Consider the following 16,595-nt stretch of genomic DNA (forward strand, 5'->3'; position numbering starts at 1 on the left):
TGCAGAGAGCTCCCCCTAGAGGTGGCTGCAGGCCACCAGAGTCTTAGTATGTACCATACAAAGTGAAGCAGGGGGTTTGGAGCTGTTTGGAGTAGATTTATCAATTTATTTATCAACCCAATTCTATTCCATAAATAAATTGAAAAATATGGTATTCAGAAATATCTGCGCCACTTTTTCCAACATACAAATGAGGGTAAAGTGAGCTCTGGGGCACATTAGATATCACAGGGCCCCATAGCAAAACTTAGTAAAAGCTCCCTGTTTATATTTCTGAATTTATTTATTTTTTTACTTGTGGATTAGGCAGAGTGCTGGTTCTCCTTAAGGAGACCAGATATCTAAGGAAACTTACTGGTAGTGCTCCATGGTATGGAAGTTATTAGCAATGCTCTATGGGAAAAGAATATGCAAAGAGGCATTTCCCAAGGAAGAGAACGATCTCTTGTGAAAATGGCTCAATATGAGTAAAAATCTGACTTTTTAACTAGCTTCCAGTAAATCTCTATACATAGCAGGTCTCTTTAAAGGGAACCTGTCACCTGCAAAATGCATATTAAACCGACCACAGTACCTTACAGTATCACCCAGTGTTTTGTTAATCATGTTTTTCTTTCCGCTTTGTGTTTCGGCTGTCACACTGTAACAGGCAGAGTACCGCCTAAGCTGCATTCAAGGCATTGCACCAAGCCGGAATTTGACTCCTAGAAAGCCACTTCCACAAGGTGGCGCTAAAGAGATATATCTTTGCATATTCTTTTCCCATGGAGCATTACCCATAAGTCTCCATACCGAAACAGCTGTCTACGCATGGATATTTGGCTTGGATGCTCTGTGAGAAGGCATAAATGTTGCTCTTGGGCCAACCCCCCTTCAAGCTTAAGTTTTACTATTGGGCCCTATGATTTCTATGTACAACCCTGCTGCAAAATAAATGCTGGACTATAGTAGTCACATCTTGTCACGGCTTGGTGGTAGTTTGCCGTGACACTTTCGCCGTGCATGATGGTTGCCGGTGGCATCGTGTTGTTTGTTATGCATGCTTGTGCATTTCCCCTTTAAGGCTATTTCCCTTATTATTTCAGGTGTGTATGGGGTTAAGGTGTGTGCAAGGTGGAGCTGGGTGTGGCATTTTGGCTCTTATTGTTCTGAGTTGTGAGCCTGAGGTCAGATTGTCTTTAGTGTCTTGAGGAGCTGGTGCTTTTCCATCTGCCCAGTCCTTGAGGGCCACCTTATGGGACACCGATGTCACCCCTTTATGTCTGTTGCTGTTACCCTACCTCACTTGTTGTATTTTTGGTGTGGGTTTATGTTTGGGGTTTGTTGTTATGTCTGGTTTGGTGTTTCATGTCTGGCCTGTTTGGTGTTTCAGGTCAGCATGATAGCATGACATATCCTTTGTATGTCCTAACCTCCAGAAGGGGGTCCCTGGAGTTCCCCGGAGGTGGAACTACAAGCAGCTTGGCCTGGTGCCACCATGGTTCTTGCCACATGGTGGTCCAGGTTGTTATTACCGGTGTTTGTGTTTGGTGTTCGTGCTAGGTCCTGCCTGGAGTGTGTGTTTGGGATTATGCGCATTACCAGGATCCAGTGATAGCGGCGCATACGGCTTAAGATTCTGTTTCAGCTGTTTCAGGTAGGTGTCCATGTTGGTCCTGTTGGCAGTGGTGTTTTCTGCCTCTGGACACTTACCTGTCATGTTGTCTACGGCTGGCTACTTCTTCCCAATTGCTGCTTGGCCTGTTGGAGACTCCGGTTCCTCCGTGTCATGGAGGAATCGGTTGTCTCCACCGTCTGACGCCATATTGCAAGAACCGTTAGGGTCAGTAGGGCCTAGGTTCGAGAGTTTGAGTTCCCCTACCATCAAGGGCGGCTCATATAGTCAGGAGGTCAGGGATAGGATTTAGGAATGCTTAGTTGGTTACCAGCTCCCTTTTCCCTGCTTCCAGGCCTATCTGCTACCCTATTTTTCCCACATTGTACGGTGGGGGATTCCCCACATGTCCCATAAAGGCCACTCTGTTTTTTAGCCTTCGGAAGAGGGCTCAGCATGTGTTGTCTGAAGTTTTCTGGCGCACCTGCTTATCCTCTGGAGGGAGGGTGAAAGGGGAGTTACTGTTAACGGCACAGTTCTTGGTAACAGGTGTTGCCATGGTTGTTGAACCGTTGCTTGTGTAGGTGTGTCCCCTCGTCCGTTCTCGGTGGTTCCTTGCTCTTGGGCTGGCTGCTGGCAGCATTCCTTTGGTGTACTGGCTGTGTGCTGGTTGGGGAATGCTTGCTGGCAGCTGCCCAGAGTGTGAACTGTGTCTGAGATGGATGTGGTGTTCAGTGAGGTTTCTCCTGACTGCTTGTTGGCTGGCTGCCAGAGGCCTAGTTGGTGGTCCTGGCATGCTAGCGGCAGTTTTGAGGGACGTGCTGATGCCGAATCTGCACATTTTTTTCCTTATTATGTTTTGGGGAGGGCTTTGATGGGAGGGATTGTCACTGCTTGGTGGTAGTTTGCCGTGACACTTTTGCCACGCATGATGGTTGCCGGTGGCAATGTGTTGTTTGTTATACATGCGCGTGCACTTTCCCTTTAAGGCTGTTTCCCTTCCCTTTTCAGGTGTGTATGGGGTTAAGGTGTGTGCAAGGTGGAGCTGAATGTAGCCTCTAGGCTCTTATTGTTCTGAGTTGTGAGCCTGAGGACAGATTGTCTTCAGTGTCTTGAGGAGCTGGTGCTTTTTCATCTGCCAAGTCCTTGAGGGCCACCTTATGGGACACAGATGTCACCTGATGTCTTCTGATGTCACCCCTTTGTGTCTGTTGCTGTTACCCTACCTCACTTGTATGTTTGGTGTGGGCTTATGTTTGGGGTTTGCTATGATGTCTGGTTTTGTGTTTCATGTCTGGCCTGTTTGGTGTTTCAGGTCAGCATGGATGCCAGACATATCCTTTGTATATCCTAACCTCCGGAAGGGGGTCCCTGGAGTTCCCTGGAGGGGGGACTACAAGCAGCTGGGCCTGGTGCCTCCATGGTTCTTGCTGCATGGTGGTCAAGGTTGTTATTACTGGTGTTTGTGTTTGGTGTTCGTGCTGGGTCCTGCCTGGAGTGTGTGTTTGGGCCTATGCGCATTACCAGGGTCCAGTGGTAGTGGCGTGGATGGCTCGAGTTCCTGTTTCAGCTGTTTCAGGTAGGTGTCCATTAGTGATGGACGAACATCAGCCAGGACGATTCGCAAACAGCGCGTTCGCGGGGGGTCCCATTCACTTTAAAGGCAGGCGAACCTGAAAAACCTTCAGGTCATATTTGCAGCCAGCAAACACTTACTGGAAGTACACAAATAGTCCCACAACATGGACAGTGATATACCAGAGGGGGATCATTGGCAAAAATTCCCACAAAAAATATGTATTTCAATCAGGGGCCATTTTTATGCGTCTTAAAGGGAAACTCTCAAAAATGTGCCCTGCTGGAGCCTAGAAAAGTTTTATTTCCTATCAGTTTGATGTATACAAATGTGCAGCACTTCACATTTTTGTATCCTGCAGAGTCCATTAAAAAAATGCATGTACGGCATCAGTCTGAGGCATCTGTTAACGCATACATTTTTGGTATGCATTAAATGGATGGCAAAAACAGAACACTACCTGGTCCTGGTGGTCAGGGATGAGGACTGTGTTTCCCAAGGATCATTTTCTACTGGGAAATACAGGGCACAGTATAATACACTAAAATCTAAATAATATAAAGATATTAGCCCTACCCGTAAATAATAATACAATTAGGTGGTCATTTATTATATAGAAATACGTCTATGTTAGGCGTATTTCTGACACAGATTGTGGTGCAAAGGTCCTTAGCACCGCAATCTGCATATTTTTCCTGCTCCTGCCAGGTCTAAAAAAGGATGGCATGGGCAGGGAAAGGGATACAGTTATGGCCATCCAGTTATTGGATACCACGGCTATACATTGACCGTTTAACACCTCTGTACAGTGACAGGATAACACTGCCTTACTGTGACCGGATAAAAGGGTATAAGAGGGCACAGTACAGGGAATGACTAGAGGCACTGCACAGAGTGTGGTAAGAGGGCACAGTAAAGGGTAAGGGTCACAGTACAGGGTGGGGGGCACAGTCACATGACCCTGTGACATTAAAAGGTCCTTATCGTGAATGCAGTTCATACGCCACCATAATGAGAGGCAGAGGAGTGAGACAGGGGTGTGATTATGTGGCTAGAGATAAAAATGTAACTGTCGGCCAGTACAGGCCCCAAAAATTAGGCAATAGTCATTCACCTGACAGCAAAGAATTTTGGATTCTGTAGCTGGAGGTGCATTAGGTGGTCACAGGATAAATATGTAACTGTTGGCCAGTACAGGCCCCAAAAATTAGGTAATAGTCATTTACCTAACAGCAAAGAACTTTGGATTCTGTAGCTGGAGGTGCATTAGGCGGTCACAGGATAAATATGTAACTGTTGGCCAGTATAGGCCACAAAAATTTGACAATAAGCATTAGCGATGGCCTTGTGGGTCATATGGCGATGTCCACCGGCGCCATATTCTTTTACATTGTGAAGAACTTTGACCCATGACACATCCATCAGGTGGTACAGGACAGCCAATTGAGAAGTTTCAGCACATGGACACACCCCCTACCTTATAAATAAACACGATCTGGCCGCCATTTTACATTCAGTCTTTTGCCAATGTAGGGAGAGGTTGCTGTGTGGAGCAGGGACAGACTGTTAGAGACACCAAACGCTAGCTAATAGGGACACAAAAGTCCTTTTAAGACTGGTATAGGTGTGCTATCGATAGGTGTGATACACAGAGGGTGCGATATACTTATAATATACTTTCTAGCATAAAAAGTATATGATAGTGCATTTGTACTGTGCAGCAGTTGTGTGCGTTTCTGCAGAGATACTGCAGCTATACAGAGGGGCAAATGCTATTGGAACAAATAATTTCTAGTGGTGTGATATATCAGTTGACCGCCCAAAAAAATGATTGAGGCAGGGGTGTGATATACCAAAAATATATTTTTTATATAGTGCATTTGTGTAGTGCAGCATTTGTTTGCAGTTCTGCTGCATTACCGCAGCTACACAGAGTGACAAACGCTATTGGAACAAATAATTTCAACTAGTGTGATATACCAGTTGCCCCCCCAAAAAAGTGATTGAGGCAGGGGTGTAATATACCAATAACATACTTTCTATATAGTGCATTTGGGTAGTGCAGCATTTGTTTACGGTTTCGCTGCGTTACCGCAGCTACACAGAGTGACAAACGCTATTGGAACAAATAATTTCAACTGGTGTGATATACCAGTTATCCCCCCAAAAAAACTGATTGAGTCAGGAGTTTGATATACCTATAATATACTTTCTATATAGTGCATTTGGGTAGTGCAGCATTTGTTTGCGGTTCTGCTGCGTTACCGCAGCTACAAAGAGTGACAAACGCTATTGGAACAAATGATTTCTACTGGTGTGATATACCAGTTGCTGTAGCTGGACAGCTAAGACCTGTCCTAGGTTGCTAATATAGCTTATATGTTTATATAGCTAAACCTGCCAATAACCTTAATACAGTCCCTATATTTGTGTGTTACAGACAAAAGCAGAGTTATTCACAGTGACTTTATGTTTGGATGTCATGTAATAGTTATATTTTGTGTTCATAGAAGCAGATAAGATAATATGCCTTTAAGATTCATTATCTAATGTAAGGTAAGCTCAATGACACAGCAGACACAACAGAAAGCATAGAGTTAAACTGTTGTTGCTGGGCAGGAGTCTTGACCAATCACAGCCAGCCTCACACACAGCAAGAGTTTTGACCAATTATAGCCAGCCTCACACACAGCTTGTGTGGGAAATTCCCCTAGCAGGAGCTGTTGGAATCATTATTCACCAGAGAGAGGAGCTGAACCGACACACACTCCACTAAGAGCTGTGGTATATGGAAGCAAGAGGCCAAAATAGGTATCTAAAACATTTATCTAATGTTCCTACTGTTAATATAGTGATTTAAACTGTATACTGAACTAGTTATATATGTGTTTACTTACAGTTCCACCAATGCAAACTACAAAGTTCACAATTGCAACCATTCAAATTCCATATTGCAATCCAAATTGCATACAACCATACCAGATCATACTCAACCAATCTGCAAATAGTTACTGCTAACTGCATACTGCAAATTGCGACCAAATTCAGCAAGTATAACTATTAGTTAGACCTCAGATATACTTTCTATATAGTGCATTTGGGTAGTGCAGCATTTGTTTGCGGTTCTGCTGCGTTACCGTAGCTACACAGAGTGACAAACGCTATTGGAACAAATAATTTCAACTGGTGCGATATACTAGTTGCCCCCCAAAAAAAATGATTGAAGCAGGAGTGTAATATACCAATAATATACTTTCTATATAGTGCATTTGGGTAGTGCAGCATTTGTTTGCGGTTCTGCTGCATTGCCGCAGCTACACAGAGTGACAGACGCTATTGGAACAAATAATTTCAACTGGTGTGATATACCAGTTGCCGCCAATAAAACTGATTGAGGCAGGGGTTTGATATACCTTCTTCCACAAATAATACTCTTCTATAGGGACTTTGTCACAGTGTCATTTTGAAAATGACAAGGCAGAGGAAGAGGCAGGCCATTCTGCAGGGGTGGTAGGGGTCAGGCAGGTGCACCAGGCCAGAGCCTAAGTGGGAAGTTGCAGAAGGTGCATGCGATTACGAAAAAAAATGCACCAGCCTTCCGCTTCTGCACCATCCTCATCCTCTCTATCTGCACCCCCTTCACTCTCTACTGTGTGCACCCCCAAAGACACCACCACCATATCCCCTCCGCTCGAGTCATAGGAATTATTTTCCCATCCATACCAAGACCTTATTGATGCGCAGCCATTCTTGGCATTGGATCAGGAAAAGGAGGTATCAACAGTCTCCACCCAGCAGTCTGACGACAGTACCCAGATCAGCCCAAGGAGGGTAGTCCCCGCTATTGCTGCCTACTCTGAGATCTTTCATGTCAGTGGTGGTGAAGGTGACGATGATGACGTGTCGATGGATGTCACGTGGGTGCCCACAAGAGAGGAAGGGGAGGGGAGTATAGAGGGAGACACGGAGCAGCAGAAAGGGAGGAGAAGGAGGAGAAGCAGGCAGAACTTGCAGTGCACAGGAGGTAAAAAGCAGACTGCAAATGTATCTGAAATGAGCCATCCACCATGCACGGTCACATCCTGCGCTCCCAGGACACCTGCACATGGTTCTGCAGCGTGGGCTTTTTTAACACGTCCGCTGCTGACAATAGTGTTGCCATCTGCAGCCTGTGTTGTCAACGTATAAGTCGTGGTAAGCCCAACACTCACTTAGGGATGACCGCCTTAAAAAGGCACCTGGCCTCCCATCACAGAGCCCAGTGGGAGCAACACTGTCAGAACCCACAAAGCCACACTCCTGGCGCTCCAAGTCCTGCCTCTTCTCCTTCTCCTCTCACCTCCCATTTGTCCTCCACTCCACTTTCCACTGTGCTGTCGTCGCGTTCATCTGGCAAAAGGCAGGCTTCCGTGGCCCAAATGTTCGAGCGCAAAAAGATGATGATGCTGGATAACCCTCTTGCCCAATGGCTGACTGCCGGCTTTAAACTGGTGGACTCAGAGGCCTTTAGAAAATCTGTGGCCATTGGCACAACGCAATGGAAGGTCCCCGGAAGGAAATATTTCTCCCAGAAGGGCATCCCGGAGCTATAAGTGTCGGCACCAAGATACTGTACATCTGACCACAGACACGTGGTCTAGCAAACACGGGCAGGGAAGGTACATAACTTTTACTGCCCACTGGGTGGACCTTCTGACGGCTGTCAAGCATGCAACCCGTGGCACCCGTTTGGATTTGGTGTTACCGCCACGGATTGCATGCAGGATTGCCTCTTCTCCTCCTCGTCCTACTCCATCCTCCGTCTCCTCCTTGGCTGACTCCTCCTTTTCCACTGCTACCGCCTCTTCTGCTGCACCCCTTCAGCTCCCCAGAACCTATTCGACGTGCCAGGTGACACGTTGCCATGCTGTGCTGTGGCTGTTGTGCCATGGAAGCCAAGAGCCACACTGGTCCTGCACTCTTTTCAGCTCTGCTGTCACAGGCCGATTGGTGGCTAACCACGCTCAATTTGACAGTTGGTAAAGTGGTGTGCGACAATGGTGCCAATCTTCTGAGCGCGCTGAAACAGGGCAAAATGACACATATGCCGTGCATGGCACACGTCCTGAACTTAGTCGTGCAACGATTCGTTGCCAAATACCCCAGAGCCCAGGACGTCTTGCGGCAGGCCAGGAAAATCTCTGGCCATTTTAGAAGATCTTACACAGCCATGGCTCGCCTTGCAGACGTTCAGCGGCGACACCACTTGCTCGCCAGACGTCTGATTTGTGACTGCCCGATGTGCTGGAACTCCACCTTGTATATGCTTGATAGGCTGCTCCAGCAGAAACATGCTGTTTACGACTACCTGTAAGAACTCTGCGGCAGGACAGGTTCTGGGGAACTTTTTTTTTTTTTCACCGCGCCAGAGCTGCTCATGCGCGACGCATGCAGACTTCTGCGGCCATTTGATGAGATCACCAAACTGGTCAGTCGCAGCCAGGGCGCCATCAGTAACATTGTATCTTACACCTTCTTTCTGGAGCGTGCATTGCGTTGTGTCATTGATCAAGCCATCGAGTAGCAGGAGCTGGAAGATGAGGAAGTCGCTATGCTGAATGAATTCCCAGGGGGGGCTACTCCATCTGAGACAAGTCAGCGGAGGATGGTGGCTGGGGGGAGGAGGAGAAGCAAGAAGAGCAGGCTTTAAACTTTTCGGGGATCCCTGGTGTTGTCCGTGGCTGGGGGGAGGAGACTGAGGACGACATTCTCCTGGGTGATGAGCAGGAGCCAGGGCGCTCCACCGCTTCCAATTTAGTGTAAATGGGGTCCTTCATTCTCCAGTGTTTAAAGAGGGACCCCCATATAAAAAGCATAAAGGTCAAGGACCTGTACTGGGTGGCAACGTACTTAGAACCCCGGTACAAACACAAAATGGTGGACATGTTACCAGCATCACAGAGGGCTGTCAGAATACAGCATTTCCATGTCTTGTTGCGAGAGATGCTGCATTCTGCTGTTGCGGGCACTAGCAGAGGAATTTCCAACCACAGCGAAACAGGTGCAGGTACCAATCCTACCGCGACTGCAAAAGGAGGGCGGTTTGAAGATGTGTTGGTCACTTTGGATATGAGATCATTCTTGCAGCCAACCCATCGACAGCCGCACTACAGATCCAGCCTCAGGGAACGCCTAGACCGACAGGTGTCCTACTATATCGGGTTAACGGCCGATGTGGATGCTCTGAGAAGCGAGGAACCTCTTGACTACTGGGTGTGCAGGCTTGACCTGTGGCCTTAGCTGGCACAATTTGCCATGGAACTCTTGGCTTGCCCCTCGTCGAGTGTCCTGTCCGAAAGGACGTTCAGTGCAGCAGGGGATATCGTGACCGATAAGCGCACCCGCCTAGCTCATGACAATGTGGACTACCTCACATTTTTTAAAATGAATGAGGCATGGATCTCAGAGGAATTTAACACCTGTGATGACCACGTGTAATTGAATTTACGCATGCCAGCCCACACATATCCGCCGCGACCCAGAACAAAGAATGGTCCTTCTCTTATGTATATACAGCGGCATGAAAGGCCTTTTATGTTTGAATGCCTATTGCCTAATTTTTGGGGCCTGTACTGGCCGACAGTTACATATTTATTCTGTGACCGCCTAATGCACCTCCAGCCACAGAATCCAAAGTTCTTTGCTGTCAGGCCCTATTAGCTAGCGTTTGGTGTCCCTAAGGCCTCATGCACACGATCGTTCTGTTTTTTGCGCAATTTGCGGAACAGAACAGGCTGCCCATTGTAGAAATGCCTATTTTTGTCTGCAAAACGGACAAGAATAGGACATGTTCTATTTTTTTCTGTGGGGCTACGGAACGGAGCAACGGATGCGGCCAGCACACGGAGTGCTGTCCGCATCTTTTGCGGTCCCATTGAAGTGATGCGGACCAGAACAACGGTCGTGTGCATGAGGCCTAACTGTCCCTGCTCCAAAATGCAACCTCTCCCTACACTGGCAAAACACATAATGTAAAATGGCTGCCAGATCAGTTTCTGTTATAGGGTAGGGGTGTGTCCATGTGGTTAAACATCTCAATTGGCTGTCCTGTCCCACCTAATGGATGTGTTATGGTTCAAAGTTCGGCGCTATGCAAAAAAATATGGCCCGTGCGAATATCACCATATGTTTGCATGTTCGGCGAATCACGAACGAGCAAAGTTTGCAGCAAAACAACCGCCGGGCGAACCGCAAGGCCATCTCTAGTGTCCATGTTGGTCCTGTTGGCAGTGGTGTTTTCTGCCTCTGGACACTTACCTGTCGTGTCGTCCACTGCTGGCTGCTTACTTCCCTTTGTTGCTTAGCCTGTTGGAGACTCCGATTCCTCTGTGTCGTGGAGGAATCTGTTGTCTCCACCTTCTGATGTCATATTGCAGGGACCGTTAGGGTCAATAGGGCCTAGGTTTAAGAGTATGAGCTCCCCTACCATCGAGGGCGGCTCATATAGTCAGGAGGTCAGGGATAGGATTTAGGGATGCTTAGTTGGTTACCAACTCCCTTTTCCCTGTTTCCCGGCCTAGTTGCTGCCCCGTTTACCCACCTTATTGTACGGTGGAGAGTTTCCCCCACTCCCCACCGTGACACATCTACTGGCAATTCATAAGACCAATGTAGTGGGAATTTAGGAGGAGGAGATTTATCTCCCCCCTTACTCCCATTTTTTTTTGTCGGAAAACACTTGGGGTCTGCAACTAAATTTAGTCACAATTAGAGTTTTTATGCTGCCCTCGTCAGTTTCCAAATAGGAGGCATGGTGAAGGTAGTAAATAGGTGGGGCCATCAGCCTCAGCATATTTATTATCATTTATGTTGGAAACTGACATAAACAATGACTGAAATCTACGCCAGCTACGAGCTGGCATAGATTTCAATCAGGCACACGGACTGCATGTTGTCATGAATGCATCCTCTGGTGGTGAAGGGCATATGAAGACCGGAGTAGAACACATTGATAAATCAGGATTTCCAACAACTGGGCTACCACTTTATGCTCTAAATGTATGATTATGGATGAGACATTGATGTTTACTTCTTACCATCAGTGGGATCATTGCTTATGGCAGAGTTATCCAAGTCATCCCCTCCCAAGTATTTCTCCAGGCGGGCACAGGATACGTTTGTCTGGAAATTGGAAAGAGTCATTAGAAGACCGGTATATACACCGTGGTTACACACAGTACAACTATAGTTACATTCTTAGTAAAGTTAAAAACTGACCATTTGAGCAGTGCCGAAGAGCCCCTGCCCAGGGGGTGCCCCTAGCCCCTCAGTATAGACAAGTTGTGCAGAGGATTCAGAAATATCTTTTACGGTCTTCCCCAACCTGGTCATGCATGTATTCTGCACAAAGCACCTCTGTCAGACGTCTGGCATCCATGTTGCGGCCGCAACACATAGGTGCATTTTCAATACGACAATAGGTCTCTATGTCAATGTGCAACGGGCGCCTCTCCCTAGGGCCCTCTATATAACGCGCACGTCCCAGGTGTAGGAAATACTGAGTGGTATAGGGCAGCCTAAAAGGTCTCTTTATCCGTGTCACGGTGCTCCTTCCTACCTGGATACGGGTGGACCAACAAATAGGGGGAAAAATTGAGGGATAAAAGAGTAACTTGAGTCCAGACCTTGAGATGAAGTTCAATGGCAGCTTTACTTGAATAACCGTTTCTCCAAAACGGTTTACAGGCCTTGTCTTGGTTCCGGCAGGCTTTAGCATGAAACTGGCAAGCAAACTCCACTCTGCTATATCTATTTCTCTCTGACTCTGCTGTACTGACAGGCTGGCTGTATAACTCAGCTTCTTCTGTATGCTGCACTTCACTTTGTAGTCTGACTCTAGGTTATGCCAGGGAACTTTCTTCCTGGCTCCTGAGGCTTCAAGCTTTGGCCTCCATGGCCAGCAAAGCTTAGGGTGGGCATGTCCAGCAGAGACGTGCCCCTGCACACCTTTCCCCTAGCAAGTGGTTAGCTAGACTAACTATAACTTCTGCCCCACCCTTCCTGCAGGAAGTATGTCTAGCCCACTCCCCTACAGAGGGGGGCTAGAATGGAATGGAAAGTTCCACTCTATGGCCTCTTTCACACGGGCGTCAGTTTTTTTTGCCCGGGTAAGAGGCGGGTGCGTTGCGGGAAAATGCGCGATTTTTCTGCGCGAGTGCAAAACATTGTCATGCGTTGCACTCGCGTGAGAAAAATTGCGCATGTTTGGTACCCAAACCCGAACTTCTTCACAGAAGTTCGGGCTTGGGATTGATGTTCTGAAGATTGTATTATTTTCCCTTATAACATGGTAATAAGGGAAAATAATAGCATTCTGAATACAGAATGCATAGTAAAACAGCGCTAGAGGGGTTAAAAAAATAAAAATAAAGTAACTCACCTTAGTCCACTTGATCGCAAAGCCGGCATCTCCTTGTGTCTCCTCTGCTGCTGAACAGGACCTGGGGTGAGCTGCTGCATTAAATAGAGGTTAAAGACCTTTGATGACGTCACTCCGGTCATCACATGGTACGTCACATGATCTTTTACCATGGTGATTCACTATGGTAAAAGACCATGTGATGACCGGAGTGACGTCATCAAAGGTCCTTAACCTCTATTTAATGCAGCAGCTCACCCCAGGTCCTGTTCATCAGCAGAGGAGACACAAGGAGATGCCGGCTTCGCGATCAAGTGGACTAAGGTGAGTTAAATTTTTATTTTATTTTTTTAACCCCTCTAGCGCTGTTTTACTATGCATTCTGTATTCAGAATGCTATTATTTCCCTTATAACCATGTTATAAGGGAAAATAATAATGATCGGGTCTCCATCACGATCGTCTCCTAGCAACCGTGCGTAAAAATAGCACCGCATCCGTACTTGCTTGCGGATGCTATGCGATTTTCACGCTTCCCATTCACTTCTATGGGGCCTGCGTCGCGTGAAAATTGGACAATATAGAGCATGCTGCGATTTTCACTCAACGCATAAGTGATGCGTGAAAATCACCGCTCATGTGCACAGCCCCATAGAAATGAATGGGTCAGGATTCAGTGCGGGTGCAATGCGTTCATCGCACCCGCACGTAAAACTCGCCCGTGTGAAAGGGGCCTTTCTAAGTATAGCTCTGCCATGTTTGCCACCACCTGCTGGTGAACCAGGCACATTACATGCTATAAACAGTTACATAACATTAGAAATGCACAGTGTGGAGGACCTGTAATAAATGCATAAGATGACATGAGGTTAGACCAATAAAGACAGTAGCAAGGTGCAGAAGTGGTAACACCACTCTGGGGTGTTACAAATGTAGGACACAAACCCGACACCTAATGGTTTCCAGGACCATGAGAAATGGAGCAGAATAGTGCACGCCCTGAATCTCTACGCAAGGACCCTCGTAAGGAGGTATGGATGGCACCACTATGGGTCCGTGTGCAGCCTGCGTCCACACATATGTACATTATATTTGTGTGAATAAGACCTAAAACGATAGATATATATAGAAGCTCTTTTACTTACCTGCACTATTCTAGCTATAAGCATAGGCAACATGGAGAGGGGGGGCCGGAGGATATTAAACAGGGAGATGGATGTGAAGGCTCTCTTTGCATTCAGCACATTGTTTTGATCAACCACGACATAAACAGCAAAACTGGCCATCGACACCTGCAAAAAAGAAACAGCATCATAGTAGTTTAGACAGATTTCTCAAAACTGTGTAAAATGAAGACTGTCTTTGTTGCGCACAGCAACCAATCAAAGATCAGCTTTCATTTCTTAAACTGCCCTGGTAAAATAAAAGCTGTACTGTGATTGGTTGCTATGGGGGACAAGCCTGTAACTTGAAAGAGGCCTACGTGGGAAATGACACAGTTGTCCATAGCAACCTGTCAGATAACATTTTATTTGTCAAGTTACCGACAATGAAAGAAAAGATTATGGGCCTCATTTAGATCTGTCTAATAGGAAGACTGTCTTAGTTGCTCAGAAATAGAAGAAAGTGACCCCAGAAGTCCCCCAGCATATATAGCAAGGACAATGCCCGTATAATGAATAAGTATAGGGGGACACCCGAAAGTAAATAACTCGGTACAAGCTCCGAGCATGACGGCAGAAAACAGAAGAAAAGAGCTTAGAGTACCATTAATTTAGAAAAATATATACGTTTTTATTAAATACATGATAAAAAACACACATATAATAAATGCCAAGGACAGGGTAAGGGAGCAGAGGAAAAGAAAACGAGCGCCATCCTGGATGGACACACTGGTCACAAGATATAATATTCTATCAGAGAGGTTGCTGTAAATATGGGAAAAAGACAAATAGTAGTGTATGGTACAATGACCAACCCATAAATGCAGACCTGAAAAATAAATAGTGAACGGTGAGTGGAGATCAGAAAATGGTCAAACGGCCATGGCTATGGTGCATAATAAATGGTACAAAAAACATGAATCATGCGGAGTATAAGCAATGTACCAAAAGATCAACAATAATGGACCAGGCGAAAATGACTAAGCGTTGGCAACACATAGCCATGGCTGGGAACCTATGATCAAGCACTCACCGATATGGGACCAGTTGTGAACAGAAAACCAGGATGGCGCTACCCCAACGCGCGTTTCGGCGTGCCTTTTTCAGGTCTGCATTTATGGGTTGGTCATTGTACCATACACTACTATTTGTCTTTTTCCCATATTTACAGCAACCTCTCTGATAGAATATTATATCTTGTGTCTTAGTTGCTCATAGCAACCAATCAGGGCTCACCTTTGATTTTTTTCAGAACACTAAGATAGGAAAGGTGAGCTCTGATTGGTTGCTATGGGCAACTAAGACAGTTTTCCTATTAGACAGTTCTGATAAATGGGACCCTATGTGACTATAACATAAGATATGTGACAGGGGATTAACGGATTCTTACCAAAAACGGGGCACAGGCGAATATGAACAAGGAGACGGAGAATAGATAGGCGAAGTGTAACATGTACTTCAGCTCCTTCTCACGAATTTCCTGCACCTGTTTCTCAAATGAAGGCTCCCAGGCGTACAACTTCAAGACCTAGAACAAAACACATGACGTAGAGTAAATATGGCGGCAAACATTCATAAAACAGCTAAATACATGACAAGCCGCGTAATAACAACCCTCACCTTTATGCCGTTCAGGATTTCATTCATTATTTTCAGCCGTTTATCTTTGTTTTTCATGTTTTTCATCTGAAGAACACAAGAGTAGATTGGACTTTATGTGTATGTGCCATAGAGGCAGCCATAGAACCGAATAGTGGTCCCCTCCCCCATGCAAGAACAGGTGAGGGCCTCGCCCTCCCTCTAGGTCATTATCGCCTACTTTTAGATGTGTGTCCTGCTCCTTAGCCCCTGAAGGACCGCCGGCGTATATATGTACGGTGGAAGTCCGGTCTTTAAACATGGTGCCCGCTTGCAGGGTTTCTGCTATTTAAAATAGCAGAGACCCGCGGCACACGTATGCGATCATCCATAAGGCTGATCGCATACATTTTACCCTTCAGATGCGCGTGGTCAAATGTGACCACGGCATCTGATCAGTCCGGAAGCGGAAGTCGCGTGTTCCGCTCTGGTAACAGAGTTCCCCGGCCTCAAGCAGGCTTCGGTGTCTATTTCAGGAATATACCAATATAGGCCACTTGGTGGCAGCATTGCATTGTTATATTGCAAATGAAATGTTCAATGATGGCTATTTAGCCATCAATAAACACAATGGGCAATCTAATTATTGCCAGTTATTGTCACTCAAGGTGACTTAAAAAGAGTAAGAAAAAAAAAAAGTAAAAAAAGGTTTTTACAAATATAAAAAAAAAAAAAGTTCAAATCACCCCCCTTTCCTCAAAATAAAAATACTTAACCAATAAAAAAACAAACATGGGCATCGCTGTGTGCGAAAATGCCCATACAATTAAAATATAACAATATTAATGGCATACGGCAAATGGCGTAATGGAAAAAAAAATAAAAACTGCCAATTTGCCATTTTCTGTCATTTCAACTACCCATTAATATATTTTTTATAAAAAGTGATCAAAAAGTCGCACACACTTCAAAATGGGATCACTGAAAAGAATAGATCGTCCTGCAAAAAAATTAGCCCTCACACAGCCTTGTACTCATAACTAGAGTTGAGCGAACACCTGGATGTTCGGGTTCGAGAAGTTCGGCCTAACTTCCCGGAAATGTTCGGGTTCGGGATCCGAACTCGACCCGAACTTCGCCCCGAACCCCATTAAAGTCAATGGGGACCCGAACTTTTGGGCACTAAAAAGGCTGTAAAACAAAATGTAGGTAAATCCTCTGCAAACAAATGTGGATAGGGAAATGAATAAAAATAAAAATTATATAAAATAGTATACTGGGCACTCTC

At 45.9% G+C, this 16,595-nt stretch overlaps 1 protein-coding gene across 1 annotated transcript in view; it reads right to left on the reverse strand.

Annotated features, from left to right (window-relative positions):
• LOC122941131 (ATP-binding cassette sub-family C member 2-like) overlaps positions 1 to 16,595 on the reverse strand; it is a 252,760-nt gene that overhangs the window by 45,548 nt on the left and 190,617 nt on the right. The window contains exons 13-16 of the mRNA XM_044298157.1: positions 15,350 to 15,415; positions 15,120 to 15,257; positions 13,712 to 13,858; positions 11,246 to 11,330 (exon numbers count right to left, since the gene is read on the reverse strand). Coding sequence (XP_044154092.1) covers positions 11,246 to 11,330; positions 13,712 to 13,858; positions 15,120 to 15,257; positions 15,350 to 15,415 — 436 coding nt within the window. The remainder of the gene's footprint in view (positions 1 to 11,245; positions 11,331 to 13,711; positions 13,859 to 15,119; positions 15,258 to 15,349; positions 15,416 to 16,595) is intronic.

This window comes from Bufo gargarizans, chromosome 6 (assembly GCF_014858855.1).
Source record: "Bufo gargarizans isolate SCDJY-AF-19 chromosome 6, ASM1485885v1, whole genome shotgun sequence".
Lineage (NCBI taxonomy): Eukaryota > Metazoa > Chordata > Amphibia > Anura > Bufonidae > Bufo > Bufo gargarizans.